The 18,469-nt window shown below is 46.1% G+C and overlaps 1 protein-coding gene across 3 annotated transcripts in view; it reads left to right on the forward strand.

The window, feature by feature from the left end:
- Nucleotides 1-18,469, forward strand: part of MUSK (muscle associated receptor tyrosine kinase) — a 40,488-nt gene that overhangs the window by 13,358 nt on the left and 8,661 nt on the right. Inside the window, exons 6-11 of one of the 3 annotated variants that reach the window (XM_015849892.2) lie at nt 7,351-7,475; nt 10,034-10,193; nt 10,797-10,803; nt 11,955-12,221; nt 16,566-16,741; nt 16,964-16,984. In XM_015849892.2, the coding sequence (XP_015705378.1) occupies nt 7,351-7,475; nt 10,034-10,193; nt 10,797-10,803; nt 11,955-12,221; nt 16,566-16,741; nt 16,964-16,984 (756 nt within the window). The other 2 variants (XM_015849893.2, XM_032441387.1) reach the window with 2 other exon arrangements.

The raw sequence follows: 18,469 nt of genomic DNA on the forward strand, positions 1-18,469 counted from the left end.
AAGTAGACTGACAGCACAAGCCTGCTTTTTTGCTCTTATGAACGAGTCTCAGTTTCCTTGGGGAAACTTAGATACCAACAGTATTTGGCCATGCCAGGGAGAATAATTCCTGCCTGCTGGCAGTGGTGCAGCTGCATGAGCCTGCAGGCAGTGTCCTGTGGCAGTAAGCGGAGTAGACTGAAGGTTGCTGTGAAAAATTGCACAGGGTTTGGGGGCAGAGAGCACTGCAGGGAAAGAAAACAGAGCTGAGCTTGCCTGTAATTACACCAGTGTAATTGACTGTTCTCAGCAGGGTGGCAAAGGGCAGAACTGAAATCCCAGAATATCTCATTAAATCTCCTCCTGCCTACTGAAGTAACCGTCATCATCCTGAGGTTCTCAGATGGTGCAGATACGTGTATAGCCCTAATTACAGGGCAATGGGGCCGGCCACAGGAAGAAGAAAACAGTCCCAGACCTCCTGGGAAGCAATGCAAAGACATTCAGTGTGTCCTGCAGCGGTGTGGCATGGGCACAAGTTGCATCCCAGTGCCTTCAAGTACCTCCCAGTTCCTCCCTGTGCCTCTGGCTGATGACTTCCTGTGCTGATTAGATGCAAGGCAGGGCTCCTAGAAGCACAAGGCTCCTAGCAGCAGTTCTTTAATGGACTTCTGAGCTTGCTTCTTCTTTCTGAAAATAAATAAATCACACAGAATCACAGAATCACACAGAATAAATAAATGAATAAAAAATAAAAAATCCCCTCTCTTCTAACAAGGAGCTTGGAAATGCACACAAAACATATGATTTTCTCATGTAATTGCAAGAATTGTGATACCCTCTAGACTACATCGGGTAGCTGGGAAGCATGCGCTTCCTTTGCAACAACAAAGGGAGTCATGGACAGAGAATATCCATAGCTATGAGGCTAAGGGGGCCAGAGCAAGCCTAGATAGATGTCCCAAGTGACTGCCTTTCCAAAATGAGAAACTGATATACAGATGAACATACAGCAAGTTAGGTTTTCCAAGCAATGCGGAAATTTTATACAACTTCTTTAAACGTGCACTTTGGCAAGGTACCTTTGGGCCAATATCCTTTTCTCTCAAGGCTGTTGCCCCTCATTTCCCAGTGACCTCTCCCACCTTTCTTATTCCTGGAACCCTGTGGCAGATGAATAATCTACTCTTTGTTTTTTTTGTCACTGTAGCTGCTCTCCCACATGTTACAGTGCTAGATCTTGTTCTAGTACTAGCAGCAGTTCTGTTGTCACACAGTATTTCTAGGGTAACTATGCAAGGAAATAGCCTGCTACTGTGCTGCTGTACAAGGCCAGTACTTGCACAGTTCTAAAACTGAAAAGGACACCTTACATTAGAAGCTGAGAATAAGGTCATAGAATCATAGAATCACAAGATTGGAAAGGACCTACAAGATCATCTAGTCCAACCGTTCTCCCATTACTGTAGCTACAACAAACCAGTATACCAGATCTCGTAGATCCCTATCCAGACGTCTCTTGAACTCTGCCAGGGACGGCAACTCTACCACCTTCCTGGGCAGCCATTCCAGTGCCTGACCACTCTGAGAGAATAAGTTCCTTCTTGTGTCCAATCTAAACCTAAAGGTCGTGAGTTTAACCTGCATTATGATGGATTGGCAGAGTTTTCAGAACTGAAAACCAAGCAATCAGAATAAGGAGTCATCGTGAATATCACAGACATGGTGAGGAGGAAACACCATTTGCAGTTGCCACTGCAGGCAGCACTTTGAAACAGACAAAAGGAAGTACTGCACATCTATAAGGCTAGCGCTGACATGCAAAGAATCTTCTTATTCATTTCCTTGGGAAGTAATTTGAACATGTTATCCTCACTTGTCCTTGAATCTGGCGTTTGCTCTGTATATAGAAACGAACAGTCGTACAGAACAGGTTTTATATAGTTACACAGGATATAAGCTATCTATTTACATTTTACTCCTGATTATTATAGCTTTGCATTTTTGCAGGATCTGCTTTAGGATTCCAGAGCCATCTACAAGCCATGCAAAGCCTTTCACAGATGAGAAGTTCCTGTGCCGACCTGTGCATTTAGCTTTGAGGGAGGCCTTCTGCTGAAGCAAATTGTCCCACAAGCCATAAATCTTGGAGCTCATCCTAGAGCAAGATTACCTTGGAAAGCTGTTGCCTACTTAGAAAAACTTGCTTTGATATTAGACACCAGAGCCGAGAATATGAAGGCATATGCTTCATGATGGAGATGATGCGATTTCCTTCACCTCCCTTTCATGCAGACCTTGGATTGTCCTGGCTGTCATCTCACAGGGTTGTTGTACAGACTTGGGTCTGAGGTTGTTAGTATATACTGCTATGCTATGCATTTCTGGACAGAAGGTCTTAGACCCAAGGAAAGCCCCACATCACTCAAATAATGTATCAGGAGGCAGAAGGGCTTTGGAGATTGTGAGATTCATAGGAAGTGCTGAGAATTCAAATCTGGCTCTCCTTCCAGATTAGGATGATAACAAGCAGAGGGGCACTGGTACCAAGGGGACAGGCAAAAGTTTGATAGAGATAAATGGAAGAGTCTCCTACCAACTTTGCCCATGGCAATTTGCTCCTTTGTAACTACTTGGTCGGCTTTCCAAAGGTTAAATTTTCCAGTTTTGATGAGAGTTACTCAAAGTAAAACTGACCTCACAGTTATCTCAAGGTTTAATCATTGCCCAATACACTTTGGGAGTGTCTGGAAGGGTGTGAGCAGCAGGCAAGGAACATCATGAGCTGTTCCTGTATGGAGGTATGCATTGAGCTGTGCACACAGCCTGCCTCTGGATCTGCTGGTGGTGGTGCTTGCTAAAGAAGCTGTTCTCTGATCCCTAGTCCAGCCCCACTATGCCAGCTGCTGCGCCTGTGCTTGGCTTGCTCACGTGCTGTTAGCTGTGCACACATACTCATCATTGGGCCAGATGTGTGGTGGGTTTTGAGGGCTGGTATTCAGAAATCATTGGAATTTTACAGGGATTAATTTTAAATGTCAGAAAATACAAGTGCTTCAGCTTTCTGTGTATTTATGGATGTATTTTCAGACCTCCCCTCATGTCTCACCGCTGGGAAGGAAACCATAGCTCCTCTGCTTAGTTCTTCTCCTTGGCTGCCTGGTTTAGGTTTGTCAGGATGAATGAATGGATGTGAAAGGAATAAATCTGGATGGGGATTTGGATGGTTGGACTTTTTACTGGCAAGGGCTGCAAACACATTGGCAGAAGTTTATGGTCCTTCAGAGCATATAGGTGGCAAGCATAAATGATTTCATGCAGATTTGCAAGTGAAGTCCCAGCCTGGAGAACTACTCTGTTGAGGAGCCATATAAATCTGTCATGCTTCAGGTACCAAAGTGCTACCAAAACACTGTGAAACATGAATTAAGAAATGCTTAGAGGCTAGTTACCAACTGCTTATACATGACTAGTGCAGAGGGCTTTCATGGTTTTGTGCTGTTGCTGTTAAGTCTTCACCAAGGCTTTTGTATTGGGGACTATCATGGAAGTGGGGAAGGCTGGTATATCAGATCCTGCAGCATGGAGAAGCAGGTCTTGGTCATGTATTCTGACAGGTTGTGACAGTGAGGGAGCTAGCACCTGCTGCTGCTTTGTGGTTTCTGACAGAGTGAGTTCTCTTCAGTCCTGTCTCAGTTTGGACTATCAGACACCTCTTACAGTATACCAGCACCAGCAGCAAGCTCCTGAAGGGTGAACTTGTGTCCATATTCACCAGCTGGCTGAATTCACACACACTGGCAAGCACTGGCTGGGTTCTCTTGGAATCCAAGGCTCAACAAACACCAGTGGAGGTGTGGAGAGAGCTCCACCACAGATCCATGCTTGACAAAGCTTAATGCACCAGAGCCAGCAATGGGACTTGCAAAACTCACCCACTATGGGTGTCCGCATCTGATGGGGCTGAGGCTGATGGTTTCTGTTGGCTGTGGAGCTCTGAGCATGGCTTGGCCCTTCTCTGAATGCCACAGCCCACCAGAGCTGCAGCTGGGTGCCAGCAGCCTAATCCAGACAGCTTTCATGGAAAAACAGGCCAGAGCAGGACAGCAGGATCAGGCCAAAATCTCCTGGAAATGATATGCAGCTTAGCCAGAGGCAGAGGGAGGGTGAAGTCACCTGGAAAGAGTTAGCTGCTCAAACCAGGGGGACACTGCTTTAATCTTTTTATAGCACAAAAAATTTTGCGACTGGGTTAAAGCCCTACTGTTTGGACTGGATGATGTTACCTAATTCTCAGAAATGAGAGCAGCTGGCCGTGGTACAGATGCCTCCTAGCAAGCCCCACGGCTTGCAGCACATCATTTAGCAGGACTGTAAAAGAAAGGACATTTATTAGGGGGCTTGGGAGTGAAACTGAGCATGCTGGCTGGACTTTGAACTGGCAAGGTTTCCTTCCCAGCTCCTCTGAGTGAGGCACTCTGTTGCATTTTCTGCTGAAATATAAAGTAAATAAACAGAGCTCTCTTCTCCCACCCTGCTCACCCCTCCAAGGACACTGTGTGGATTCTGATAGTTTGTGATGATACTGCCAAATGAGGGAAGGTCCTGGTAAAACCCCTGTTTGGGAGGATCTGGACAAAGAGGACTTGTAGTGGAGGTGTCAGAAATCATCTGACTGCTGGGGATTTTCACTCTGAGGTAAAATGAGAACAAAACCATGTCCTAAGCCCAGCAAATAATGTGAATATTACAAACATTTATTGCCATTTCTTGTTCCTTCCTTGTACTGCCTTTTTCTACCTATGCCTTCTGGTTGCTTAGCTCGGCACCGTCAGGGTCTTTGATTCTTTCTCCCCTTTACTTCTTCCATTTTATCATGTAACACAATGGAAGAAAAGAAAAAGGCATGGGCTGAGTTTCTTCCTTTAGCTCCAGGTTAGATTTCATCTCTAATGCCACTCCAGCATGGACATCAAGCTTGCCCTGGTGCCCTTCCCCCTTCTTGCACTGCTGGAGTGTGACCCTAGATACTAGCGCACAGCCTGCCCTGATGAGCAGCCAACACCAGAAATACGGGAATACATATCTGTCACTTTGTTTTTTCTCCCCCCGTATTTGGTAGATTAGGCTAGAACAGCCTGACATATTGCCTTTGATGTGCTTAAGCCAACAGAGCCATAGCTGCTGCAGAGCACGATGGGGAACCAGAGGAGCTGATGTCAGATTTCTGTCCTTCCCAGAGGCACGTGGGGCACTTGATCTTGCTCCCCACGCATGAATAGAGCTTTGCTCTCTAACCATGAACATGCTGCCACTGTTTTTCTTTTTTCTCCTGCCTGAAGGTTCCATACAGATTTTGAGAGAGTAGTGGGTAGAGGGGAATGGCACAAGTGCCTATGTCTGACAGTGGCAAATGTAATGCACTTAATTTGCTGCTCTGGTATCAACAGGGTTGGATCAGAGCAGCAAGGTTGCTGTGTGGGCAGGGTCCCTGTAGCACACAGCACAAGTAATGGTGGCATGAGAAAAGCCTGAAGGGCTGTATTCTGGCTTTGGCTTTTGAAGTGCTGGTTTCAGCAGGAGCCGTGCGTACATAGTTGCTGCCAGAGGACCAGCCCAAAAGTGTAGTATTTCTCCAAGAGAAGTATGAAAGTAATCATGAGCTTGGCTTACAGTGTTCAGGGTGGAATTCACAGCCACCTGATGCTAATGACCTGGAGCAAAACCTTAGGCAAAAGCTTAATTTCACTTCTTACTCTGCAAAGAAGTCCCTGGCCAGGCACTATGGCTCTGCTCACCAGCACTGGGGCTGTGTCCCACGCCAATCCCTGTGAGCAGCATTCACGGGGTGCTGCTCAGGGTGCGTGGAGGAACCAGGAGTTCAACACATGTTCTCCTGCCCCATCACTTAAACAGTGCTGAATTAAATCCTCCTAAAAATCCCTGCCCAGGATTCCATTGAATGGTTGTGCTTGAGTGGCAAAGTTTCTAGGAAATGCATTCCTCCTGTGGCCTATATATCTGTGAACAAAACTGACTTTAGGGGCTCTGTTTAGTCCAGCCTTCACACAATGCAGGTAGGAATGGAAAGATTATGTGGAAAGAAATTTTTTTTTTCTTTTTTTGTTCCATTGAAATTTCGCAGATGAAGGCTTTTCTGCTCTTGACAGAAGAAGTCTCTATCAGGAGAAACATTCACTGTGTGCCAGGAGACAACTGTTGGTTGTTTGATTGCTCTGCTTGGGGTGTATGCATCTGGAAAATGGGAGAAAACGGTGGTCAGTGACAAGAGGTGCAGTGGGAAACAGGAAAGCAATAGGCTGCAATGCAGTTAGATATTTTGATATGGGGATCTACGTGGATAGCTGAAGTGGAAAACAGAATATAATGCTTGCATAAGAATGCCAAGAGAAACTCCTCCACTTACTAAAATTTCTGATGGAGATTTTAAGTCATTGCTGCGCTGCCCAGAAGTTAGAGGGTGAGCATTACTCACAAAGCATGAGAAACTGGAGTCAGAAATGGCAGAGTTATCCATCCTGCTCTGTACAGACATTCAGGCATCTCCATTGAAATTTTTGGGGCAGAACTCAGATGTTCCACATGGGAAATGACTCTCTTCTCTGCTTTCCTTTGTGCCGTCCAAATGCTGAAGCTGAAATACAGCTTGTGGAAGCCTGTCAGATCTGTGTTTTTGGATTAAATCGCCTTTTCAGCAAAAATTCTGTAAGATCTTCTTTTCACCAAAAAAGTAAAACAGTCCTTTCAAAAAGGGGAAGTCCTTGGCTCCAGACTGTCCAGTAACGCCACTGCCATGGAAGAAGCAGTGGAGGTGAAAAGTGACTTCAAAACCTTGCCCAGTGCAGACTCAGTTTCCCAAAACTTTTGCTGGCCTTGCTCCCATAGTTAAGTGATAGAAACTTACCACCCAGGCTCATCATGGAATGGAAAATAATGGGGTTTGTGGCTCTCTGCGGTGAGTCCTAATTGCTGTAATCACACTGATGAGCTTATCTGACCCCCAGCCTCTACCACCATGGTGGTCGCCTCAGAGTTTTCAAGTTGTAATATGCCTTCTCTTCACTGCAAGCCATCCAGGTTGTTTTTGCATGTTACCTCCTGTGAACAACGGTTGTGTATAGATTTCCAGAGCTAAAATTTTGGTTTGTAATATGTGGAATATGACCACACTGCCTACTTCATTTTATCTCCTTGTTCCTCTCATAAGACTGTTGCTCACCAGGACTCTGCTCACCTTTCTTTGAGAGGCTGTGGCCTGTTTGGAGACGTGCTGGGAGGAGACACTCCTGTGTCAGACCAGCCTCAGCTGTAAGCACCCATTCAACCCAGCACCTTTGTCTTCTCCCACAGTTTTTGCCAGAATCCTGAAGGCTCCTGAATCCCAAAACATCACCTTTGGCTCCATGGTGACACTGCGGTGCACAGCAGCAGGTGCTCCAGTCCCCACTGTCACCTGGCTGGAAAATGGGAAAGCTGTAAGTGCTGCTTTTCTGTCCCCAGTTCCTGTTTCTGCTTTTTGTAGTGCCTGCTGTTCAGTCACCCTGAGACAGTCTCATCTCCCCACTGCGCTGCTCAGTTCCATGAAATGCTCTGCCTTGTCTCCAGGTGTCGCATGGGTTAATTGGGTAGGATCTGGAATGCCAGAGATGAAGGATGCTTGAGATGCTTGCAAGCTCCTCCTGGGCCAGGGTGTCTAGGAGGATTTAATGATGAGTTTAAGTATTTGTACAGCCAGCTTTCCTGGCCTTTGTCCTAATGTGATGACAGTAACATGACAAAATGGCTTATTTGACAAAATAAGAAAAGCAGAGGCAGTTAAATAGAGCAAACTTGTTTTGAGGCATAATATTCTGCAAGTACCAGGACTTGAAAACCATCTGGTGTTCATAGGAATGTGATCTACGGATTATCCTGGACATCTAATGCAGGTGCCTCCTTTGCATTTACCCAATTTAGTGCCCGCCTATAAGCCATTGCAGTTCTTAGCTGGACTGAAGAGCCCCTTGACACCCAGCATAGCCCCCCAGGGGTGAAGATGCATGCCAGAAGCACAGCATCTCTCCAATAGGTTCAATGCTGGATTCCATCCAGCGCCCTTTCTGACATGGATTTCCTCCAGCTTTCTCTTGTTTGTAATGGCCATGCTATATATTCTCCGTGGTCTTCCAACAACTTTCATAAAGTTGTGTGGCCTGGAGCACAGTGCTGCAGAGGCAGCTGTGTACATACCAGTGATTTGCCTCTTCTTTTTCTCACTAATTCTTCTGGTCCCTGGCTGGCCATGGGCATTCCTGTTGGCATGCTTGTCCAACAGGACCAAAGGATCCTCTTGCAGAAATTTCTTACTTCAGGAGGCTACTTCTGTCCTGCTCCATACCTCTTCCTCTATTACAATATGTCATTAAGGAGCTGGGGCTATTCTGCAGGCTGTCTCATCTTCTTTATCTCCACTAACACTTCTTGTATCCTCCAGTCTTATATGGTTATTTTCCAAATTAAAGCTATTGTAATATAGCTGTATTATATTCTAAGCTATATTCTGTGCTCAGACTGGTAGGCCATTCCCTACCCTTGTGTCCATGCTCCATATTTCCATACTGGCCACTGCCATAACCTCTGGATTAACAATGCACATTATCCAAACCCTTTTTATTCACTCCTGCCAGTGACTACAAGGTCATGCTCCTGACTGTAGTTTTCAGAGCAGCTGAGGAAACAAGAAAGATGAGGTATTCACTGGTATCATTTCAGAAGGCTGATAAAAAGCAAGATGTCTAGGAGCTTCAAGGGCCTATATTTTAGGACAGCCAGTTCTTCACCTTTCTTGCTGTCAGGGGCTTCTTGTGGGAGGAGGACCCTGCTATGCCAAGCTCCCATTGGTGCATGACTCTTGTAGGGAGCTCTATGCTGGTTGATTGGCCACCTCTGGTGAAAGCATAGTTCCTGTTTTGTTCACTACATCATCTGACATGGAGCATTCTTTACTTCTTGAACCAAGCTGACCAAGCTGAGAAAAACAATCTCAGATGTCCATGGTTAAGTTTCCTGATGTGAGAGGCTTCTGCTGTGCAGATTCCCATGGAGGGTCCCAGGCTGGACCTGGGACTCTGAGGGAATCTGTAGAAGATCAGCAAATGGGATGAAGGCAGGGGAATTGTTTCAGATTACAGCAGATACTGCTCAGTGCTGGCTACGGCCTGGGAGGAAAAACTTGTAAAAATAAATCTGACCAGTGCTACAGTTAAAAAGAAACTCTTTAATCATGAAAAAAATATCCTGAGTTCTCATTCATATGAATTAACTTGACAGCATAATGCCAGAAAGTTTCCCTGCTCCCTGCTTTTGCAATGTGACCAGCCTGCCACGCATTTCTATTGCAAGATTTACAATATTTGTATTAGTCTTGTGATTTAGTCATTTCTTCCCCTCTAAATCTCCTTTCCATACATCTGAGTTGAACTGGAGTGGGACAGAACAAATGTATTACTTTCTGTGTTTTCTTTTTGGAGAGAAAACAATGTGCTTCCTGAAGAAAGATACAACACTGATGTTTTCCTTCTTGCTTTTCAGTTATTACCAGAAATAACTTTGGAAGCAGACACAGGTCCATTGAAACGTGTTTCCACTAGCTTCCAGAGTGATCAGATCAGTCTATCTCTCCTCTCTGCTAGATGTGTAGATAGAGCACTTTGCTCGGATAGATTCAGACACATGGCTTTCACTGTCCTTAGGGCCAGGACATACCAGAGGAGCCCATAGATGGCCACTTTTCCCTTTGATGCTTCCTACTGCAGAAGTACTGTTGAAGTGTGGACTAGGAGAAGTCTTGAACATTTGCTTTTGCCTGTGAAAGCTATGAACATAGCAAAATAATGCCAGCAGCTTCAGCTCTTTGCCATTTTCATCTGCTTGCTCCATCCTTCTTTGCAAAGCTTGTTGTGAAGTGGTGAATCTCTTTTTTTTTCTTTCTTTCTTGGTTTGCTTACTTGCCTTTGTTGGAAATGTCACTGCAGTGGGCTTTTCTTTCCTGTAGGTTTCTGCAGGGTCCATAGCAGAAAGTGTGAAGGACAGAGTGGTTGACTCCAGGCTGCAGGTGTACGTCACACGACCTGGCCTATTCACTTGCCTCGCCACCAACAAACACAGCAAAACCTTTGGTGCTGCCAAAGCTGCTGCAACAATCAGTGTTTCAGGTATGCTAGGAAGGAAGGAGTCATTAACAACTCACCCTTTCCTGCAGGCCTGGCTTTCCTACTGGGAAATGAGGTGGAGGAGGAGGGAAGGCCTTGGAGAGCTCATAGTTTGGATGGGGCTAAATTTGAGTACCAGTGCCTACCCTGCTGGGCTATTTCCTCATATATTCTTACACCCGGGAGATGGGCACAGCTGTCGCTTCCTGCATGCTTGGTGCTGTCTTGTACTTTGTGTCCCAGAAGCACTTGGTAAGTCCATCCATGCAGAGGAAGCCGTGGCTGCAGCCCAACTTTGGTGTCACCTAACAGCAAGGTGAAAATAGCTTTCCTCAGATCACAAGCTTCTCAGGGTCTTCATCTCTCCTACCACCCCATCTCTTGGTGGGAGAAAGAAAGGACGAGCAGGGGGAGCAGCTGCAGCCACCCGCCCTGTGAACACAAGACATGGTCTGGTGGTTATGTAGGGCCCAAAGATTAAGGCAGATTTCCTACCATGTAACTCTTAGCTACTACAGATGTGACAATGACACATCAGTGATGTCTTTCCCATCTGTTCTTTCTTCTGACTCATCGCCATCGCTGGGCCCGGTGCCTCCCTGACAGAGTGGAGGTAAGGATGGGTTTTATGGCTGCTTGGGGATCCTGTGGGTCAGGGAGGGAAACAGTGATGAACCAAGGGGATTTGGTGAATTTTGCTTAAAAGCAGTAGGTTTCTGGGTGCTATGCATGTGGGTGAGACTAGAGAGTCTCCAGAGGCCTCCAGAGGGAGGGCACACTAGGATTCTTTGAACAGAGCCTGGTGCTTCTGCACTGACCCACTAGTGGAGCACACATCACAGTTATGTGCCCACAACTTGACTAGTATTATAAATTTACAGGAAAAGTCTATCTGCATGTTAGGCTCCTGTCCACACAGAGCCAATAAGTGTATTTTTGTTCAGTGATCACTAGAGTAAGGCAAAAATCATTTAGATAGTTGTATAATAATACATATTATTATAATAAACATATTAATTATATTATTAAACATAATACTGACTTTGGTGTACTGATAAAAATGGGACTTTTCCAGGCTACAGCCCACCAAAGCCAGCAGGACCACTGTTCTGTGCATGCCTGTACCCTCTCTTGCCTTTCATGCATAGGAACATAGGAAGAATGTACCTTGCATGGGAGGCACATGGGCTGTCATCAGGACAGTGCGTGTGGTGTGCCCTTTGCCATAGGGGGGGCTGTTGTGAGGGAGCTGCCTAGCAGCAAAAAAGAAAAAAAAAAAAAAAAGAAAAAGATTAACATTGACCCCCAAACCAGTATGGCTAAACTACGGCCAGAGGGCATCACCTGCTGATTGCAAGATCTGCAAAGCAGAATTTGGGGCATCCTGTGTACTTTGTTACCCATGCAGGTCCCATTTTCCTAAGAAAAACAGCAACACCCCAGAGCATTGACAATGGGGGATTATTTGGACAGAGAAGTAAAAGGCAGGGTTACAAATAGCTCTGCTGGCTGCTCCAAATGGTTGGCATGTTGAGAATTGACCTCCCTGACCCCAGTTACACTGGTAGGGTGAGCAATGGGGACAGCTGCACTCCCAGCTCCCCCCACCCAGTTTCAGAGCAGGGAGGGTCATTTTCCCAGGTGTGCCCTAGGGGCAGTGCCCTCTGACCTGGGTGCATTCACAAACCCCTGCTGGCACCCTCCTCTCCATTCTGGTGCAGGGTTGTGGGTTTACCCTGTGTGTTTGCTCTTGTCCTTTGACAGCAAACTCTATAAGGGTGATGCAGGTTACTGCAGCACATACAGAGGCGAGGTGTGCAGTGCCATCCTGTCACGAAATGCTCTTGTTTTCTTCAACTCCTCCTATGCTGACCCCGAGGAGACCCAAGAGCTGCTTGCTCACAGTGCCTGGATGGAGCTGAAAACGGTGAGTCCGTTCTGCCAGCCTGCCGCAGAGTCCCTGCTGTGTAACTACATCTTCCAGGAGTGCAAGCCCTCGGGAGTGGGGCCTGCCCCAAAACCCATATGCAGGTAAAGAAACAACGTGTTCCTCTTCCACTTTTGTTCTGTGGGCATGTGGCTGGTTAGAGTCTGCCCAGTCATGCAGTAGCACTGTGCCCTCTGGATTGCTGTGTTTTTTCCTTTCTTCTCCCTTCTGCATGCACAGAGAGGGCCTGTTTCAGTGTTCAGGGGTGGGGTTCAGAGTGAATTCCAGGCCCCAGAGATCTGTGCTAAATCAGGCTTTTTGTGGCAGCTGTTGAAAAGATACATCCCTTTGAATGGCGTTGTTGATGTAAGTAATTAACATATTGCCATCAGTTAGATCTTGCTAGGTCAGTGTGTAGTCCTTACTATTATCAGAAATGTGCACATTCAGAATTCTGACTAAATATGGATGTGCAGCAGATGTGGTCAGGGCAGGACACTGATCATTCAGCACTTCCCATCACCACAGCAATGGAATTGAAAAAGACCACGCAGGAGACACTGTCAGTGTAACTGCACCCGCTGAACCAAACCTCCCCCCTGGCACACGTACCCTCTGATGGCCAGAGGAATGTGCAGCCAAACAGACCTGGCAAGGACCCACGGAGTCCAAAGCATCTCACGCAGCAGCTAATCCTGTGCTGACAGGTGCTTGTGTGGCACGTCCCAGGCACACAGGCTGTACAGACCAATGGGCAGCCCTCCCCATTGCGGTCTGTCCACTCCAGCAGCCACTGAGAAGAGCTTCCTCCTTCCTCTGTGCAGCAAGTTTTTAAGAAGCTTTCCTCAGCCCAGAATAAACCAGCTTTCTCCAAATTCTCTCCATAGGTCTTGCTTTTTTGCTGTCTGGTTGCCCTTTTCTCTGCATTTGGGCAGCTGACGTTCCTGCCTAAAAACAGCACTCAGCGCTTGTCCCTCATGGACCGTGTCCTAAAACAGATTATTCAGATCAGTGTTTATCAGGAGAGTGGCCCCCAGTTCTGGTGCCATGACTGAAATGCACGTCTTGCCTGCAGACACAGCAGGAACAGGGGCAGTGCTCCGACAGCTGGATGTGGGCCAGATGTGGTCTAGTGGCAATTATTTTTCCAGTTACGCAGGGACTTTTTGGGACAGTAAGTTTCTGGCACACTGTCTTTGCACTCAGGGACTTTCTGATCTCTTCTTCCACAACTCTGAGACAAAGGCACAGAGGAAAACACCAGCGTGGAGCCTGACAGTGCACCGTGTTCTCCACTTATTGCATGAGCTGCTCAGTGTTCCTCATGCAGAGCACTTGCAGTGTGTGTCCTAAGAAAGGAGCGTATTTGCAAATATCCACAAATGATCCTGCAGACAGGTGCTGAGGTTGCTTTTTGTTGTCTGACTCCTCCCCTCTGCCTTGATGTGCTGCCCTTTATCATTGTGCCCTTCAAGTACGCCATCTCCCTGCCTATTTTCAAGATGTGTGATAGTATTTATATCTGAGCCACACAAGCCTGGCCCATTTGTCAGTGAAGGACTTTGCATGGCACTCCACAGAGCATGTCAGTGAGGGCTGAGTAAGGCACTGGCTTCATTTCACCCTGCTCAAGGGTGGCCCAACAGGGATTAGAACTGGTGTGAATGAAGACTTGCCCTCCTGGGACACTGCTGGCTGGTGCAAATCACAGAAGGGCATTCAACTAGCAGGCAAAGCCTATGCAAATGTGTCTGAATACTAACAGATCTGTCTGGCATTGTCTTTCTTCAAATCCACTAGACAATTTGCAGATACATCTATTTGTTCTTTTCCTTTAAGAATTTTTCTCAGTGATTTTATTGTGAATTTAAATATGGCTTTCTTCATGACAGGAGCCCTGGGACAGTGTTCCTCTGGTTTCTGTTACCAGAGCCCATAGGTTGGACAAGTTTCCCCGAAGCCCTTGCCCCACGCTTTGATAGCTCAGACATCATCTGTCCTTCTGAATGGTTGAGACCTCAGAGGTCTCCTGAAAGCATTTTGCACAGACTTGGTCGCTTTCCAGTTATCTTATCTGCTTTCTACTGACAGCTTTATACCTCTCTGCTCAAACTGTCTAGACAACACCAGCTTTCAGCTGAACTGCATCAAGAGTAAAAATTTGATTGTCCCAGAGGCCGTAGAAATCACCTCGTTTTTGACAGACAGATTTCCCTTGGTATATTTTCATGCACTTTTGTATTTTGTACCATTTCTTCTCTCCTGTGTAATTTTTGTTGTGCATTTTGGTTTGGAAGCTGGTTAGCTAGAACGTACTGAGCAAGCCTTTTATAAATATAAACACTGGCAAAATGAGATGAAGTGAAACAGAAGAAAACAACATGGGAAAAACTTTACTTTCCATATATACAGATGCAAACTGATTAGGATAAGAGGTTTCCTACTTGAAAGGAAAAGCGATATTTCATCTCATAATTCTTGATTACTTCTGGCTCTTACCATGGGCTTTTCAGTGATATTAGGAGGAAGTCCCTCCATTTCCATTACAGTCAATGCTGATGTGAAGTGGTGGGGCACAATCTTATGCTGGGAAATCCTTCACTTTTGTCAGGTTCATGTGTTCTCTTTTCTTCAACAGCCCTCTGTGGGCTGCTGGCCCACCTGTCCTCCTTGGCTGCTCCTGGTCTTTGTCTCTCTGTCATGTTACATAAAACTTCTAATAATACTGTGAAGTAATCTTTGCATATGATCTCATCAAGCTCTTGCTGCTGGGAATTAAGTGCTATAACAATGGCATGATCTCAGCTGCAGGAGGCTGACTGCTCCTCCCTCTGGCTGCCTTGTGCTCCCCTAGAAGCAGCCATGGGGCTGAGGACTACCTCCCTCTAAAGAGGCAGTGGAAAGACTTGCAGAGGTCTTTGTCTTGCAGGCCTTTGGCTTTTTGCAGCTGCACTTCACACACAAGGCTTGTTCAAGGATGCTCTGTCTTCAGGAGTGAAGGCAGTTAATGCAATCCAGGTCCCTCTGTGTCAGACAGTGCCTCAGATGCCAGGTTTTCTCATTTCCTTAACTAATCTGAACTTTTTATTTTTTATTATTTTTTAAAAACTTCACAAGGTCATTCCTGTTCCAATTGTTGTTTAACATAAAAAACGACATCTATATATTGCACCATCTTCCTGCGCTCTGGCTCTGATGGAAGTGAGGAAGGAATTAACCAGATGTGGATAAAAACAAGAGCAAGGCAGCTGGGTTTTCTATAGCTTCAGCCTGCAGATGTGAAGAGCTTCCACCTCCATTGCAAAAGATCTGCCACCCTGGAAGAATATCCAGAGGCCTCCATCCTTCTGGTGCTGCAGAAGATTTGCAGTGATGGTGTTTGTCATTGAAGATCACGACCTTCCACTCTTGCCAGAGCTGTTGGTAGTAATGAAATTGCATCAGCCAGCCAGGTGGTGAATTTGGCTGAAGCCTTCAGCATGGGTGCCAGCAGTGTATTCCTGCATAACTGTGTCATTCTGTGTTGGTCAGGAAGGACATGCATCTTCAAAGGACAGCAGCTGAGTTCAGCAAAAAATCATCTCTGTACATTACCTCAAAGCTGGTTGTGCAACTCAGGCTCTCAAGAATGAGTGAATAAATAAACGAATCTCTGACAAATTAACTAATACAACAAACAGTCAAACTTTCCAGTATGGCACAGTTTCATTTATGTTTTATTTATTTTTTTTTTTCTAGAGCAGATATTACTGCCTTGGCCTTCTTCACAAAACAGCTTCAGATCTAAGGAACATTTAAACATACACAGTATGGCTTGCCAGTGAATATTTAAATTGTTAGGGAGGCAATACTTTAGGTAAGAGGCAGTTTGGTCTCTTATTTCACCTGGCATCGCACAGAAGTTGCTGCAGATAGGCAGATAAAAAAGGGGAGAGAAAGGCAGAGAAAAGAAGGTAATTGGGTGGCTGGTTCTGTGAGACTGAAAACGTAGGCAAATATTTAGCTTAGAAAAGATTAAGATTTGCAGCTCACCTCTTGTTTTGAACAGATGGCATGTTTGTATAAAATTTATGAACAACAGGTGAGATTTTCAGGATGTATCAGAAATGCTAAGATAACTCCCAGACACGCTGTTTGTTATTAGAAGACAGCAGTAAACGTCTGGGAAACGATGGGAAGAAACTCCTCACAGTCTGTGATGTGTGTTGTGTCTTGAGCATAACCCTGCTTCGTTAAAAATGTAGCTTTGTGGGTTTCCTAAAGGAAGCTATTACATTTTATGCAGTTTCCTTTATGGTTTATGAGCCAGACAGACTGGCTTAAGGAAGCACAGCCCCACTAATGGTTTTCTGTCAGCCTGAATAACCCCTGCACACCACCGCTAGGTGCAGCAGCTGTTATCAAGCCATTGACCGCTGTATTTCACTGTTTTTTGCAAAATAATGTAGAGAGAATTGCCTTGCTGTAAAGGATCTCTACTGCTTTAAGGAATGGCTCTCAATGGAGGAAAACTCTCAGCGTGGGATTTACAAGCCGGGGCTGATGCTGCTCGCTCTTCCCGAGTGCAACAGGCTGCCCAGCCTGCACCAGGACCCCAGTGCCTGCACCCATATCCCTTTCTTTGGTAAGGAGCTGTGCTGCCTATCATCTGCAGAGCTGCTTTCTTGGTGAGGAGGGTATGGTGACACCCATGACTTGCAGCCAAAGTGAAGGCCTGACAGCCTCTCAGTAGCTGTTCAGAGGTCAGATGTGGTGTGCGAAGTGGGAACCATCCTGCCTGTGCCTCTGCAGTTAGCACCTGGCTGTGTCACAACCCATCCTTACACCTTGTCTTGTCTTTTCACAGATTTTAAGGAGAATATAACCAGTAAGTAGACTTCTCCAGGATCTTCAAGAGGGTGGGCACGGCATTTTTGTTGAAGATGCAGCTTGAACAGCATTTAATAGTGTTTTGTACTGGTCTTTGCTGGCTTGATTCAGGCTGTTGCCAGAGGATGACTGAACTCTCACAGCTAAGGCATAGGGAAACATATTTCCAGCTGCACAGGTTTTAGGGAGAGCGTGGGCTGGTAGTTGTTGAAGGTGATGAGAGAATGATGGTGCTTTTAGATCTCCTCCAGTTGCTACACTGCCTTTCTACCCACTCTTTCTTTTTTGCTGCATCTGGCACTTTGGAGACTGCTGTCAGGGCAGTCCCACCCTTACATGCTGTCGCTGATGTGGTTACTGACATAGAATCACAAAACCACAGACTGGCTGAGTTGGAGGGGATCTTGAAGCCCACCCAGCCCTGAGCTCCTGCTGTAGGCAACACTGCCACCCAGCATGTCAGGTTAGAACGTGGACCATCCAACCTGGCCTGGAGTACCTCCAGGGATGGGGCACCCGCAGCTTCTCCAGGCAACATATGCCAGTGCCACTTCCAGCTGCCTCCAGCTGTCCCTGGAGCCATTTCTCTAATGTCCTTCCAAAACTACCCACACATCCCAGCCATCTCTAGCTGAGACTTCTGCTAGTTCCATGCTTTCAGTGGGGAACAGAGTTTGAGGAGGGTGCCAGGAGCACATAGCAGTTTCAGGCTCTCCTTCTTCAGCATGTCCACCTATGGGACACTCGTATCTTTCAGCCCCTCGAGGGCACAGTGATGCTTCCCTTTGCCCCCCAACCCTCTCCACTTTGCTCCTCAAAGGTGTCACGCTGATGTCACATTCAGTGCAAAAAGGCTTCTTTTCACGTCAGATACTAGTTCAGATGGATTTCAGGTATTGCTCTCCCTGCCTTTTAATGGTTGACATTGAAAACATTGGGTTCAGGCCCACAGCTGTGTTTTAAGGCAGTTCATCAAAATTTTATACTTCTGCAGCGCTACAGACACTTCAGACAGCTTATGTACCAGCTAAAGAAGCTCAAATTACATTTTACCTTGGATTTGTGATGAGCCAAGCGTTGTCATGGGGTCTGAAGCCATTTCTAAACTGAGGGTTTCAACCTTATGTTTGAAGTCTGCTTACAGTAAACCCGGTGATGCTCTGCTACCCATGGGTACAGCCTGGCACCTATAGGTGTACAGAAAACTGAGGTTCCATTACAGCAATCATGTGTGGAATAGGTGATGCAAGAGGAAAAGAGCAGGCAGCCATTGTGAGGTGCTGAAGAACTGCAGTTTTCACTGGTCTTTACTGAAGTGCTCAGGTGCTCTAAACAAAGATCTCATTAGAACTGCAGCCCTGCAAAAAATTAATCAATCATCAATGTTTCTCCTACAGGAGAAACAGGACAATCTGCTTGAGTGAATTTAAATGTGTAGCTTGTGTCTCAAGCTGGATCAAACCTCATGCAAACCTTTAATGAA

This window comes from Coturnix japonica, chromosome Z (assembly GCF_001577835.2).
Source record: "Coturnix japonica isolate 7356 chromosome Z, Coturnix japonica 2.1, whole genome shotgun sequence".
NCBI lineage: Eukaryota > Metazoa > Chordata > Aves > Galliformes > Phasianidae > Coturnix > Coturnix japonica.